At 45.0% G+C, this 13,746-nt stretch overlaps 1 protein-coding gene across 1 annotated transcript in view; it reads right to left on the bottom strand.

The window, feature by feature from the left end:
- LOC139165261 (1-phosphatidylinositol 4,5-bisphosphate phosphodiesterase gamma-1-like) overlaps window positions 1-13,139 on the bottom strand; it is an 85,880-nt gene extending 72,741 nt beyond the window's left edge. Inside the window, exons 1-2 of the mRNA XM_070748397.1 lie at window positions 12,887-13,139; window positions 11,593-11,930 (exon numbers count right to left, since the gene is read on the bottom strand). Coding sequence (XP_070604498.1) covers window positions 11,593-11,830 — 238 coding nt within the window. The 5' untranslated portion in view covers window positions 11,831-11,930; window positions 12,887-13,139. The remainder of the gene's footprint in view (window positions 1-11,592; window positions 11,931-12,886) is intronic.
- Window positions 13,140-13,746: the final 607 nt, after the last annotated feature.

A 13,746-nucleotide genomic window follows, 5' to 3' on the forward strand; every position in this document is an offset into this window, starting at 1 on the left:
ACATATATCCATAGAAACATAGAAACATAGAAGACTGACGGCAGAAAAAGACCTCATGGTCCATCTAGTCTGCCCTTATACTATTTCCTGTATTTTATCTTACAATGGATCTATGTTTATCCCAGGCATGTTTAAATTCAGTTACTGTGGATTTACCAACCACGTCTGCTGGAAGTTTGTTCCAAGGATCTACTACTCTTTCAGTGAAATCATAGTTCCCTCTAAGCTGAGCAGTGAGCAATCGCTCACTTAAAAATCATCATCAACTCAGAGTTTTCCAAACCTGCCCAGAAGCCGAGAGGGAAAGAGTGAGAGGGAAGGGGAGAGAGAGGAAGAGAGAGAAACAGATAGAAAAAAGAGAGGAAGGAAAAGAGAAAGAATGGGAGTAAGGAAGAGAGAAAGAAAATCAAAATCTAGTTTGAAACTAGCTCAACTATTTAAGTGGCATTTTGATATTGATAGAGTTGCCCTATTATGAGCTCACTGTTATAGACACACAGTACAGTATTTTATTTTGAAATTCTCTGAGGCAAAACAGGGTGGGTTTTTTGTTTGTTTGTTTGTTTGTTTGTTTATTATCTATCTATCTATCTATCTATCTATCTATCTATTTATCCATCCATCCATCCATCCATCCATCCATCTATCTATCTATTTATTATTTCTGTGCCTCCCAGTCCCGAAGGGACTGCCGCTCAGACACTATACTTTTCCGCCCACCCCCCAAAAAAATTAGAGGGAACACTGAGTGAAATAATATTTTCTCACGTTGCTTTTGATCTTTCCCCCAACTTCAGATTGTTCTTGTGTTCAATTTCCTATTAAAAACACTTCCCTCCTGAATATTATTTAACCCTTTAACCTATTTAAATGTTTCGATCATGTCCCCCCTTTCCCTTCTGTCCTCCAGACTCTACAGATGGAGTTCATGAAGTCTTTCCTGATACGTTTTATGCTTAAGACCTTCCATCATTTTTGTAGCCCGTCTCTGGACATGTTCAATTTCATCCATATCTTTTTGTAGGCGAGGTCTCCAGAACTGAACACAGTATTATTCCCAATGTGGTCTCACCAGCGCTCTATATAAGGGGATCACAGTCTCCCTCTTCCTGCTTGTGATACCTCTAGCTATGCAGCCAAGCATCCTACTTGCTTTTCCTGCTGCCCGACCACACTGCTCACCCATTTTGAGACTGTCAGAAATCACTGATATTTCCCCTGCATCCACCTCCACATTCCTTGGGGCAGGAGCTGGGCCAGAGCCAACCACAACATATACTAGAGATGAGACTTTCTGTAAATAGCAGCCTGCAAACTGCAGACAAAGAGACGGACTAAGAATGCCAATTATTTTGCTTTTTTTGTTTGTTTGTACTTCTTTAAAAAATGAGCTGCGTTTCGAAGTTCGCTCGAGTCGTCAGTTTTATCCTGATGTGGCCCCATTTTTTAAGTGCCCTCTTGCAAACTGCTTTGGGCAGTGTGGGAAGAAAATTAAAAACGAGGACCGCTGTTAGTAATCAATAACAATTCGTCCGGGATCAACGGTTCAGGTTCCTCAATTCTAAGGAAGAGGGGAAAACATGAATTAGAAATTCCCAGGACCTGCAACGGAAGGAGAAAAGCATTGCACAGAATTGCCACTGGAAAGGAAAATACTGGTCAATGACCACTTCCGCTTCAACCACAACAACTCACGTGCACACAATAGATTCAAATTCAACGTAAACCGCTCAAAACTCGATTGCAGAAAATACGACTTCAGCAACAATGCCTGGAATGCACTACCTGACTCGGCGGTTTCTTCCCCAAACCCCCAAAACTTTAACCTTAAATAGTCTACAGTCTCACCGTTTCTAAGAGGTCTGTGAGGGGCGTGCATAAGCGCACCAGTGTGCCTACCCTCCCTGTCCTGTTGTCCAAATTTACCTGTACCTACCTTGCTTTTGTTTATACTATATCTATTATCTTGTACACATTTGACAAATAAATAAATAAATAAATAAATAAGCTAAATGTCGTTTAAATCCATGGGACTGAATTCCTCAGCAAATTACTATTCTATTTCTATTATTTCCATTTCCATATCCACTCCTACTCCTATTTCATTCCATTGGATTGCATTGCACACCACTCCATTCTATTCCTATTCTTATTTATTTATTTGTTTGTTTGTTTGTTTGTTTGTTTGTTAATTAATCAATTAATTAATTTGACTTCTATTCCACCCAACCCCGAAGGACTCAGGGTGGCTTAAAACAATAAAAATTACAAAACAATAAAAAAGAAGTCAAAAACACTAAAACCATGGTTAAAACTTAAATAAAATAAACAGAACAACATGCACACATACCATTCATATGCATTCATATACATAGCCAGGCTAGTTGTTATTCCTATCCCTGTACCTATCCGTATCCCTATTCCTATTCCACTCCATTCTATTCCTACTCTATTCTATCTGTATGTCCATGAAGCCCCTAAGTCTCCAAGTGTGGAACACTCCAACTCCAACCAAACCAGCTGCCCCTCGTCCTGGTGGGACCTAGGGGAAGAGCCTTCTCTGTGGCAGCCCCAGCCCTCTGGAATCAACTCCCCCCGGAGATTCGAACTGCCCCCACTCTCCTTGCCTTCCGCAAGATGTTGAAGATCCATTTACGTCGCCAGGCATGGGGGGACTAATCCCCCCCCCTTCTGACTTGTAGCATTTGAGTGTGGTGTGATTGTGTAGCATTGATTGTTTTTAGTAATAATGGGTTTTAACTTGTTCTTTTTAATGTTAGATTTGTATTATATTATATTGTTATTGTTGTTGTGAGCCGCCCCGAGTCTTCAGAGAGGGGCGGCATACAAATCTAATAAATTATTGTTGTTGTTGTTATTATTATTATTATTATTATTATTATTATTATTATTATTATTATTTCCCTCTCTGGTACAAGGGGGAGAATACACTGCTCAAAAAAATAAAGGGAACACTGAAATAACACATCCTAGATCTCAATGAATGAAATATCCTCATTGAATACTTTGTTCGGTACAAAGTTGAATGTGCACAACAGCTTGTGAAATTGACTGTCCATCAGTGTTGCTTCCTAAGTGGACAGTTTGATTTCACAGAAGTTTGATTTCACTCCATGTTTGATATACTTGGAGTTTTATTGTGTTGTTTAAGGGTTCCCTTTATTTTTTGGAACAGTGTATATTTGGGCTGGCATTTGCCCAAACTATTCCATTGCAACAGAAAACAAAAATTAGAAAAAAAACAGAGTGGGTGAAGGCCAGATGAATGGACAGGCAGCATGTAAAAGTGACCAGAAGACATTTCTGCTATTGCCCTTCCCTGCCCACTCGGTGGGATCGGTCCCCAGTGACTGAGCGTCTGCAAAAAAAGGAAACGAGGCCTTAAAAACAGCCACCCCCCTCTTCCTGGAAGGGTCACTTCCGAGGATCAACAGAACCTCTGGATGACTCACAGCTGCAAACATGGGGGGGGGGGAGCAATTTTTATTCACTCCAGTGTTATAAATAGGGTGGAGTGGACACGGAGAGTTTTTTATGGCGTCTGGCACCGCCTCCCACCTTTTGCATTTACAGCCCTGGAAAGTTTGGAAACCGATCCTGCACTTTGTGCTTAAGACAGGGTGTGCGAGAAAGGAAGCGCAGGTGGGGTTTCACCAGGGCTTTTAAAAATAAAGGATTTTTGTATGTATTGCCTTTTTTTTTCTTTGTACTGTCTTTTGTATTGTCTTATGCATTTATATTTGTAAATAAAATTTATAATAAAAATAAAATAAAGAATTTTAAGGAAGAGTTTGCCATGACAGCGAATGACATCTCCGTTCTGCAGACTTGGGAAGGCAGGACTAGAACTCCCACCTTCCTGGTGATTGGTTTAAGTCACCTAGCCAACTTTCATGTTTAAGGTGGGTCTACAACTCCCATCTTACTGCTGATTGGCCTAGAGTCACCTAGCCAGCTTTCATACCTAAGACTCGACTAGAACTCCCATCTTCCTCCTGATTGGCCTAGAGTCACCTAGCCAGCTTTCATGCATAAAGTGAGACTAGAACTCCCAACTTATTGCTGATTGGCTTAGAGTCACCTAGCCAGCTTTCATGCCTAAGGTCGGACTAGAACTCCAATCTTACTGCTGATTGGCCTAGAGCAGGGCTAGGCAAAGTCGGCTCTTCTATGACTTGTGGACTTCAACTCCCAGAATTCCTGAGCCAATCATGCTAGCTCAGGGATTCTGGGAGTTGAAGTCCACATGTCATAGAAGAGCCAACTTTGCCTAGCCTTGGCCTAGAGTCACCCAGCCAGCCTTCTCCCTCCACCATCAACTTTTGCCATAAAAAGCACTACTTCCTGAGGCTCCGCATCGGCCGATTTCATGCGAGCCATGTTCTCAGAGTGGCTTTCTCTTGCCACACGGCGTGAGCACCCTCCCCTCCATTTTCACCACAAGCAGATTCACCAGATTATTTACGGGACCATCTTCTGCCTTCCTGAGTGATCAAAACTCGTGCATTTATATCCAATAGAAAAAGAGTGAAGGCCTGTGGATTGCTTCATTCCCATAGCCAACTAGAGTTCTTGCGGAGTTAGGTGGCATAGAAATCAAATCAATCAAAAATAAAATAATAAAATAAAATAATAAAATAAAATCTCAGGGGCTGCCCCAAAGAAGAGAGGGTCAACCTAATCTCCAAAGCAGAGGTCTCCAACCTTGGCAACTTTCTGAGGTGTGGACTTCAATTCCCAGAATTCCTCAGCCAGCCAGGCCCAGGGACTCAGCTAGTCCCTGCTGGCTGAGGAATTCTGGGAATTGAAGTCCACACCTCAGAAAGTTGCCAAGGTTGGAGACCTCTGCTCCAAAGCCCTTGAACGTAGAACAAGAAGCAATGGATGGAAACTAATCAAGGAGAGAAACAGCTTAGAACTAAGGAGAAATTTCCTGACAGTTAGAACAATTAATCAGTGGAATGGCTTGCCACCAGACGTTTGAATGCTCCAACACTGTGTTTAAGAAGATGTTGGATAACCATTTGTCTGAAGTGATGCAGGTTTCTCTGCCTAAGCAAGGGGTTGGACTAGAGGACCTCCAAGGTCCCTTCCAGCTCTGTTATTCTGTTAAAAAGAGAGGGCTGCTAGGTCTTTATCCCGAAAGCAGAAGGGGAGATGGGTGCTCAGCCCCTCATTGTCTTTTTTACAGTATTTGAGACTATTTATTAATTTCTAATTTCAATGTCAATCAAATGGATGGTAGCTTTATCAGGGAAGGAATCCTTTCTCAATGATTATACAACCGCTCAAAAAAATAAAGGGAACCCTTAAACAACACAATAGAACTCCAACTAAATCAAACTTCTGTGAAATCAAACTGTCCACTTAGGAAGCAACACTGGTTGACAATCAATTTCACACACTGTTGTGCCCATTCAACTTTGTACAGAACAAAGTATTCAATGAGAATTTTTCATTCATTCAGATCCAGGATTTGTTATTTGAGTGTTCCCTTTATTTTTTGAGCAGTATATTTATCTATTTATCATCTATCTATTTATCTATTTGTTTATCTATCTATTTATCTATCTACACTGCTCAAAAAAATAAAGGGAACACTTAAACAACACAATATAACTCCAAGTCAATCAAACTTCTGTGAAACCAAACTGTCCACATAGGAAGAAACATTGATTCACAATTTCACATGCTGTTGTGCACATTTAACTTTGTACATGAGAATATTTCATTCATTCAGATCTAGGCTGTATTCTCTGAGTGTCCCCTTGATTTTTTTGAGATAGAAATATAGAAGATTGACGGCAGGAAAAGACCTCCTGGTCCATCTAGTCTGCCCTTATACTATTTCCTGTATTTTATCTTACTTATTTATTTATTGTTAGAGTTGAAAGGGACCCTGCAGGTCATCAAGTCCAACCTCCTGCCTGAGCAGGAATCCTATAGCATCCCAGCCAAAGGGCAGTCCAATCTCCTCTTGAAAGTGTCCAGAGTTGGGGAGTTCACAACCTCCGCAGGCAGGTTGTTCCACTGGTTGATCGCTCTGACCGTCAGGAAGTTCTTCCTTACTTCTAAGTTGAATCTCTCCTTGGTCAGCTTCCAGCCCTTGTTCCTCGTTCGGCCCTCTGGTGCTCTGGAGAATAGTGACCCCCTCCTCTCTGTGGCAACCCCTCATATACCTGTATACAGCTATCATGTCCCCTCTGGCCCTCCTTTTCTCTAGGCTATCCATGCCCAGTTCCCGCAATCTCTTTTCGTAAGTCTTGGTTTCAAGCCCCCTAATTATTTTGGTTGCTCTTTTCTGCACCTTCTCCAGAGTTTCAATGTCTCTTTTGAAGTGTGGTGACCAGAACTGGATGCAGTACTCCAGATGTGGTCTGACCAGGGCGTAGTAGAGTGGTATTAATACTTCCCTGGTCTTGGAGTGTATCCCTCTGTTGATACAGCTTAGGATAGTGTTGGCTTTTTTGGCCGCTGCTGCACATTGCTGGCTCATGTTTAGTTGATTATCCACCAAGACTCCGAGATCTCTTTCACAGTTACTGCTGCTAAGTGGGGTTTCTCCCAGGCTGTATGTGTGTCCAGTTTTTTTTTTACCAAGGTGAAGGACTTTGCTCTTGTCGACATTGAACATCATGTTGTTAGTGTGGGCCCATAGTGTTAATCTATCCAGATCTTTCTGTATTTTGAGCCTGTCCTCTAGGGTGTTGGCTACCCCTGCCAGCTTGGTGTCGTCTGCGAATTTGATTAGTTCCCCTTTTACTCCCACATCCAGGTCATTGATGAAGATATTGAAGAGTCCAGGGCCCAGGACAGAACCCTGTGGTACCCCACTGCCTACCTTCTTCCATGTGGATTTGCAACCGTTGAGGACAACTCGTTGCGTACGGTTGGACAGCCAACTGTTTATCCATCTGCATGTGTTGTAACCTACCCCATTTTTTTCTAATTTGTGGATTAGGAGATTGTGGTCAACTTTATCTTAGGATGGATCTATGTTTATCCCAGGCATGTTTAAATTCAATGACTGTGGATTGACCCACCACGTCTGCTGGAAGATAAACAAGGGCAGCCGTGTTGATATCTATACTAGTGTTTGTGAAATATGGCAACTTTAAGATGGATGGACTTCAACCCCCCCAGACCTCCTCCAACCACCAAATTTGGACTTCAACTCCCAGAATTCCCCCCAGCCAATACAAGTGGACTGTGGAATTCTGGGAACTGAAGTCCATATACCTTAAAAGTTGCCAACTTTGCAAAACCACGGATCTACACAGATCCTTTCTGGCCAGGAAAAAACATAAGAGGTTCACCAGATCTAAAATAATGAGCAGAAGGGCTTTTTGTGACAGGCTTTGCAACTCCGGGGCTGCCAAACCCCGGTTGTTTATTTATTTAGCCACAAACACAGTCATCCTTTGTGTGATACGCAGGCAGTCCTGGCGCCCAGCAGGGCCGGGTCCGTGGGCTGGGAGGAAGCGGGGAGGAAGCGGGCGAGATAATGAAACCTTGCCTTTAGGCACCCATTCGCTTTCGCCTGTCCTTAAACAGAGGCTTCACCTGGGCGGCACCTTTTTCATAGAAACACAGAAGACTGACGGCAGAAAAAGACCTCCTGGTCCATCTAGTGTGCCCTTATACTATTTCTTGTATTTTATCTTAGGATGGATCTATGTTTCTCCCAGGCATGTTTAAATTCAGTTGCTGTGGATTTACCAACCACGTCTGCTGGAAGTTTGTTCCAAGGATCTACTACTCTTTCAGTCAAATAATATTTTCTCATGTTGCTTTTGATCTTTCCCCCAACTAACTTCAGATTGTGTTCCCTTGTTCTTGTGTTCACTTTCCTATTAAAAACACTTCCCTCCTGAACCTTATTGAACCCTTTAACATATTTAAATGTTTTGATCCTGTCCACCCTTTCCCTTCTGTTCTCCAGACGATACAGATTGAGTTCATGAAATCTTTCCTGATCAGACCTTCCACCATTTTTGGAGTCAATCTTTGGACCCATTCAATTTTGTCAGTATCTTTTTGTAGGTGGGGTCTCCAGAACTGGACACAGTATTATTCCAAATATGGTCTCACCAGCGCTCTATACAGCGGGGCACAATCTCCCTCTTCCTGCTTGTTATACTCAACCTACAACTTTGTTCCAAATCCAGAAGATATTTAATGGGTGCTTGGATTCATGAAAATGCAAGAATTAATTCTGTGGTTTTTTTAATCCCTGGGGAAATTCGGACAATTTATTCAACCTTAAGACTGAGTTGAACAAACATTAAGCAGCAGCAGAAATCTTAATTTTCGTTGCCCTGGTCTCAAAACAACAGCATAAGGTGTCTGAACACAAACGTGGCCGATTTTGTCTACAAATGGCTTTGGGTGATTTGCAACCGGGGGGGGGGGGGGGGTTAAGGTCCTGTGCAAAGGGCCAAGGTCCTGCACCATGACAATCATTTAATATGAGCCAACCATGTGCAGCAGATGCCAAAAAAGCCAACACAGTTCTAGGCTGCATTAACGGGGGTAGAATCAAGATCACATAAAGTGTTAATACCACTTTATAAGGCCTTGGTAAGGCCATACTTGGAATCCTGCATTCAGTTTTGGCGATGCAAAAAGGATGTTGAGACTCTAGAAAAAGTGCAGAGAAGAGCAACAAAGAGGATTAGGGGCCTGGAGGCTAAAACATATGAAGAACAGTTGCAGGAACTGGGCATGGCTAGTTTAAGGAAAAGAAGGACCAGAGAAGACATGATAGCAGCCTTCCAAATATTTCAGGGGCTGCCACAAAGAAGGAGTCAAGCTATTCTCCAAAGCACCTGAGGGTAGAGCAAGAAGCAATGGGTGGAAACTAAACAAGGAAAGAAGCAACTTAGAACTAAAGAGGGAATTTCCTGACAGTTAGAACAATTAACCAATGGAACAGAAGTTGCCTCCTGTAGTTGTGAATGCCCCAACACTGGAAATTTTAAAGAAGATTTTGGATAATAATTTGTCCAAAGTAATGTAGGGTCTCCTGCTCAAACAGAGGGCTGGACTAGAAGATCTCAAGGTCCCTTCCAGCTCGATTCTGATTCTGAAAGCACCAAAATACAGGGGGGGAAAGCAACAGATGGAAACTAATCCAGGAGAGAAACAACCTGGATGGAATTAAGGAGAAATTATCTGATAATTGGAGCAATTAACCAGTGGAATTGCTTGCTTCCAGAAGTTGTGAGTGCTCCAATACTGGAATATTTTAAGAAGAGACTGGACAGTCATTTGTTTGGAATAGTACAGTATAGGGTTTCCTTTTCAAGCAGGGGTTAGACTAGAAGACCTTCAAGGTCCCTCCCAACTCTATTATTCTGTTATGTCCACATAAGATTGAAACCCATCCCAAAACATCTACTTGGTCATTGGCAACTCAAATTCACATCGAAGCATCTGTGTTGGACGTCCAGCCAAACCAAACAGGAGGATTTTCACACAACCTCTCCTTTGCAGTCACCTGAGCCTCTGGCTCTCTGCCGCATCACACACCCCATCATCCCCAGCCAGCCAGCCAGCCAGCCAAACCAGACAGAGCTGTCTTCCTGAGCGAGCAGGGAATTTCAAACGGCAACACACACAACCTTTTTTGAAAAGACAACGGGAAAGCAACGCAGCCTCCCGGTCAACAGAGGGACCCTTGGAGAATGTCATTGTCCTTGTGCCAACAACATCAGCATCCCGTGCGGCACAGTAGTGGCTCCACAGCTGCACTCACACCAGTGTGTTGCTCTCACAACCGCTTGAGGAGGCAGCAGCACAGATCATTTGCCCCAGAAACGGGGTTTAGCTGAGCTTTGAGAGAGGCATCGCCACTATTTTTTTAGTGTTATTCTTATGTATTGGGTTATTTTAAAAATTAGTATTATGCTTTTATCGCTGTAAGCTGCCCTGAGTCCACAAGAAGAATGGCGGCCTATAAATATTATTATTATTATTATTATTATTATTATTATTATTATTATCATCATCATCATTGGGGGAAAGATTAGAAGTAATGTGAGAAAATATGATTTTACTGAAAGAGTAGTAGATGCTTGGAACAAACTTCCAGCAGACGTGGTTGGTAAATCCACAGTAACTGAATTGAAACATGCCTGGGTAAACATATATCCATCCTAAGATAAAATACAAGAAACAGTATAAGGGCAGACTAGATGGACCGTGAGGTATTTTTCTACCGTCAATCTTCTATGTTTCTATCGTCGTCATCATCATTTATTAATTTTATTCACAAAAAACAGTAACACACAGCAAATGAAATGGATATGCTGGATTCCGTATCACAATATCACAGGCAGCCATTCTCCTGGTGGACTCAGGACAGCTTACAGCAAAAAAAGCATAATACATAAGAATAACACTAAAAAAATCTGTCCCAATAAAACAACTCACAATCATCACGCATATATATTAACGGCCGGGGCGGAGGACCATCACTTAACGACCCCAGGCCTGCCGACATAGGTGTGTTTTAAGCTCTTTTCGAAAGGCGAGGAGAGTGGGGAGTGGTACGAATCTCTGGAGGGAGTTGGTTCCAGAGGACCGGGGCCACCACAGATAAGGCCTTTCCCCGTGAACCTGCCAGTTGGCATTGTTTGGCCGACGGGACCTGGAGGAGGCCAACTCTGTGCAACTTAATCGGTCACTGGGACATGTGAGGCAGAAGATGGTCCTGTAAATAATCTGGTCCTAACTAAGGCCATATAGAGCTTTATAGGTACCGTATTTTTTGGAGTATAAGATGCATCGGGGTATAAGACGCACCTTCGTTTTTGGGGAGGAAAATAGGGGGAAAAATCTTCTTACCAGATATTCATCTGGCTAGCATCTTTAGTCTGGTCAGCTTCAGCATATTATTTTATCCCCTGGTCAGGGCTTTAAAAAAACTTTATTAGGAGAGAGTAACAATGAAAGAGCTTGCAAGCCACTAAGAGCTAGGAACATCATTAGCACCTGGAAAGAAACATTCGGCAATGGAAAAAACCCTGCAAAGACTTAGGGCTTGGAAAACATTCTTCGCAGAGAGTAACAATGAAAGAGCTTGCCAGCCGGTAAGACCTAGGAACATTGTTAGCTCCTGGTTAGGGCTGGAAAGAAACTTACTCAGAGCAAGTTAGAGTAATGAAAGAAACCCTGCAAAGACTCAGGGCTTGGAAAACATTCTTCGCAGAGAGAAGCAATGAAAGAGCCTGCAAGGTCAGAGCTGGGAAGATCGTTTGCAGGTAGTAAGGACTGGGGGGAAAAAAAGAAAAAAGCTATATTCAGAGTATAAGACGCACCCAAATTATCAGCCTCTTTTAGGGAGGAAGAAAGTGCGTCTTATACTCTGAAACATACTGTAATAACCAAGATGACGGCAGAGGTGCGGAAACTACCCTTCCTGGATTTCTTGGTTCTGGGTTCCAGCTGGGAGCACCAGAAGGCGAGGTCCCAAAGCTCTCCCACCTGACGAGGCCTCCCTAGATTGGCTCCGTGCCTTCTTTGGGTCAGTTCTCCTGCTCCCACCGCCTCCAACGTCCCGCCACTCACCGTCCCCCTCCACCTTCTCGGGGCTTCGGCTCCAGACGATCTGGCGGCTCTTTGGCCGGAGTTGGAAACTCCTCCGCTCGGGCCTCTGGGATTTCTTCTGGTAGAACAAGGTCAGGATGGTGCCCATCTCCAGGCACTGGAGGACCTGGGCCATGTCGGGCCCGTTGGCGGCCTCCAGGCGGGAGGGCTCTTCCGCCACGAAGCCATTGGTGAAGCTGTTGAGGCGGGAGAGAGACATCGCTCAGCACATGGCCGGGGGGGGTCCTGGCGACAAAGGGGGGGTGTCTCTTTTGGGTGGCAGGCAGGTTCCAAGGGTGAAGGTCCTCTCCTTCGGCCCCCTGTGGGAGAATTTGAAGAGGGTGGTCAACTTATATGAAAGGAAAGAGAGGGAGTCTACGGAGAGGGGCGGCATTCAAATCCAATAAATAAATAAATAAATAAGGGGAAGGAAGGAGGGAGGGAGGAAGGACAGAAAGAAAGAGAGAAGGGGAAAGAAGGGAGATAGGTAGGTAGGAAGGAAGGAAGAAGGAAGGAGAAAGAAAGAGAGAGAGAGAAGGGGAAGGGGAAGGAAGGAAGGAAGGACAAAGAAAGAGAGAGAGAAGGGGAAGGGAAAGGAAGGGAGGAAGGAAGGAAGGAAGGAGAGAGAGAGAAGGGAAAGGAAGGAAGAAAAGGAAGAGTGGAGAGAAATAATAGGGAGAAAAGAGACAGAAGGGATAAAGAAAAGAAAGGAAAAGAAGGTGGGAAGAGAGAAGGAAGGTGGGAAGAAAGAGAGAGAAAAAGAGGGAAAGGGAGAGAAAAAGGGAGGAAGGGAGGGAAGAGAAAGGATAGAAGAGAGACAGAAAGAAAAAATGAAAGGAGGGCAGAAAGTGAGGAAAAGAATCGAAGAATGAAGGGAGAGAGGGGGGAAGAAGGAAGGAGGGAAGGAAGAAGGGAGGGAGAGAGGTAAGAAGGGAGGGAGAAAGGAAAGGAGGAAAGAAGGAAAAGGAGGGAAGAGAGAGAGAAAGAAGGAATGGAAGGAAGGAAAGGAGAGAGAGAGAAAGGGAGGAAAGGAATGAAGGAATGAAAGAAGGGCGAGAAGAAGGGAAGAAGGGAGAAAGAGAGGGAGAAAGGAAAGAAGGAAGGAAGGAAAAGGAGGAAAGAGAGAAAGAAGGGATGGATGGAAAGGAGAGAGAGAGAAAGGGAGGAAAGGAATGAAGGAATGAAATACGGGAGAGAAGGAGGGAAGAAGGGAGAGAGGGGAAGAAAAGAAAGAAGGAAGGAAAGGAAGGGAGAGAGAGAGCCGGGCGCTACCCACCTCCGGGCTCTTCACGGGAGCATCTCTCCCCTCCTCGGGGCAGGGGGGGGGGGGTTTCCAGGGGGGGGGGTCCCCGCTCTCCTCCCCTTCAGCCCCTCCGGGCCCCTCCCAAGGGCTGCATTGAGGGGGGGGGGTCTCTGCGGCGGAGGCTCCTGCCGGGCGAGGGGGCAACAGCAACGGCGGCACTGGCTGCAATGGAGGCGCAGAGGAAACGCCGCGGCGCCCGGCCGGAAAGACTCGGGAGGAAGGGAGGAATTTGGGGAAGGGAGGAGCGGAGCAGCGGCCGGAGGAGGAGGAGGAGGAGGGAAAAGCGGGGGGGGGGGTGTTCCAGCAGGACAGCGGGGGAGGGCGACCCCTGCCGGCGGCCACGAGGACCTGCAGCCGCCCGCAGCAGAAGCCCTGCAAACCCACCCGCCCCCCATTGCTCAGTCTCCCCCCCCTAAATGAAGGCTGCTGGGTTGTTGTTGTTTTTAAGCCCCTTTGGGGGCTTGGAATCCCCCCGAAAAAATAATATACTGTTGAACTGGGGTGCAATGCAGCCTCCCCCCCCGCCCTTCCCTTGGAAGGGGGGGGGGGGGCTGTTGGCTGCCCCTCCAACCCCCTCAAGCCAAGGTTTTTTCTCTCCAACCCCCCACTTTCCTCTCCTGCCCCCCCCAAAATGGGGTCTTGGAATTCCCCCAAATATATATCCTGGGGTGCAATGCAGCCTCCCTCTGCCCTACCCTTGCAAGGGGGGGCTGATGCCTTGGACCCCCCCAACGCCCTCAAGCCAAGGTTTTTTTTTGTCTCCCCCCCACTTTCCTCCCCTGCACCCCCCCCCCCCCCACAAATGGGGACTTGGAATCTCCTCCAAATAATAT

Source organism: Erythrolamprus reginae, chromosome 3 (assembly GCF_031021105.1).
Source record: "Erythrolamprus reginae isolate rEryReg1 chromosome 3, rEryReg1.hap1, whole genome shotgun sequence".
NCBI lineage: Eukaryota > Metazoa > Chordata > Lepidosauria > Squamata > Dipsadidae > Erythrolamprus > Erythrolamprus reginae.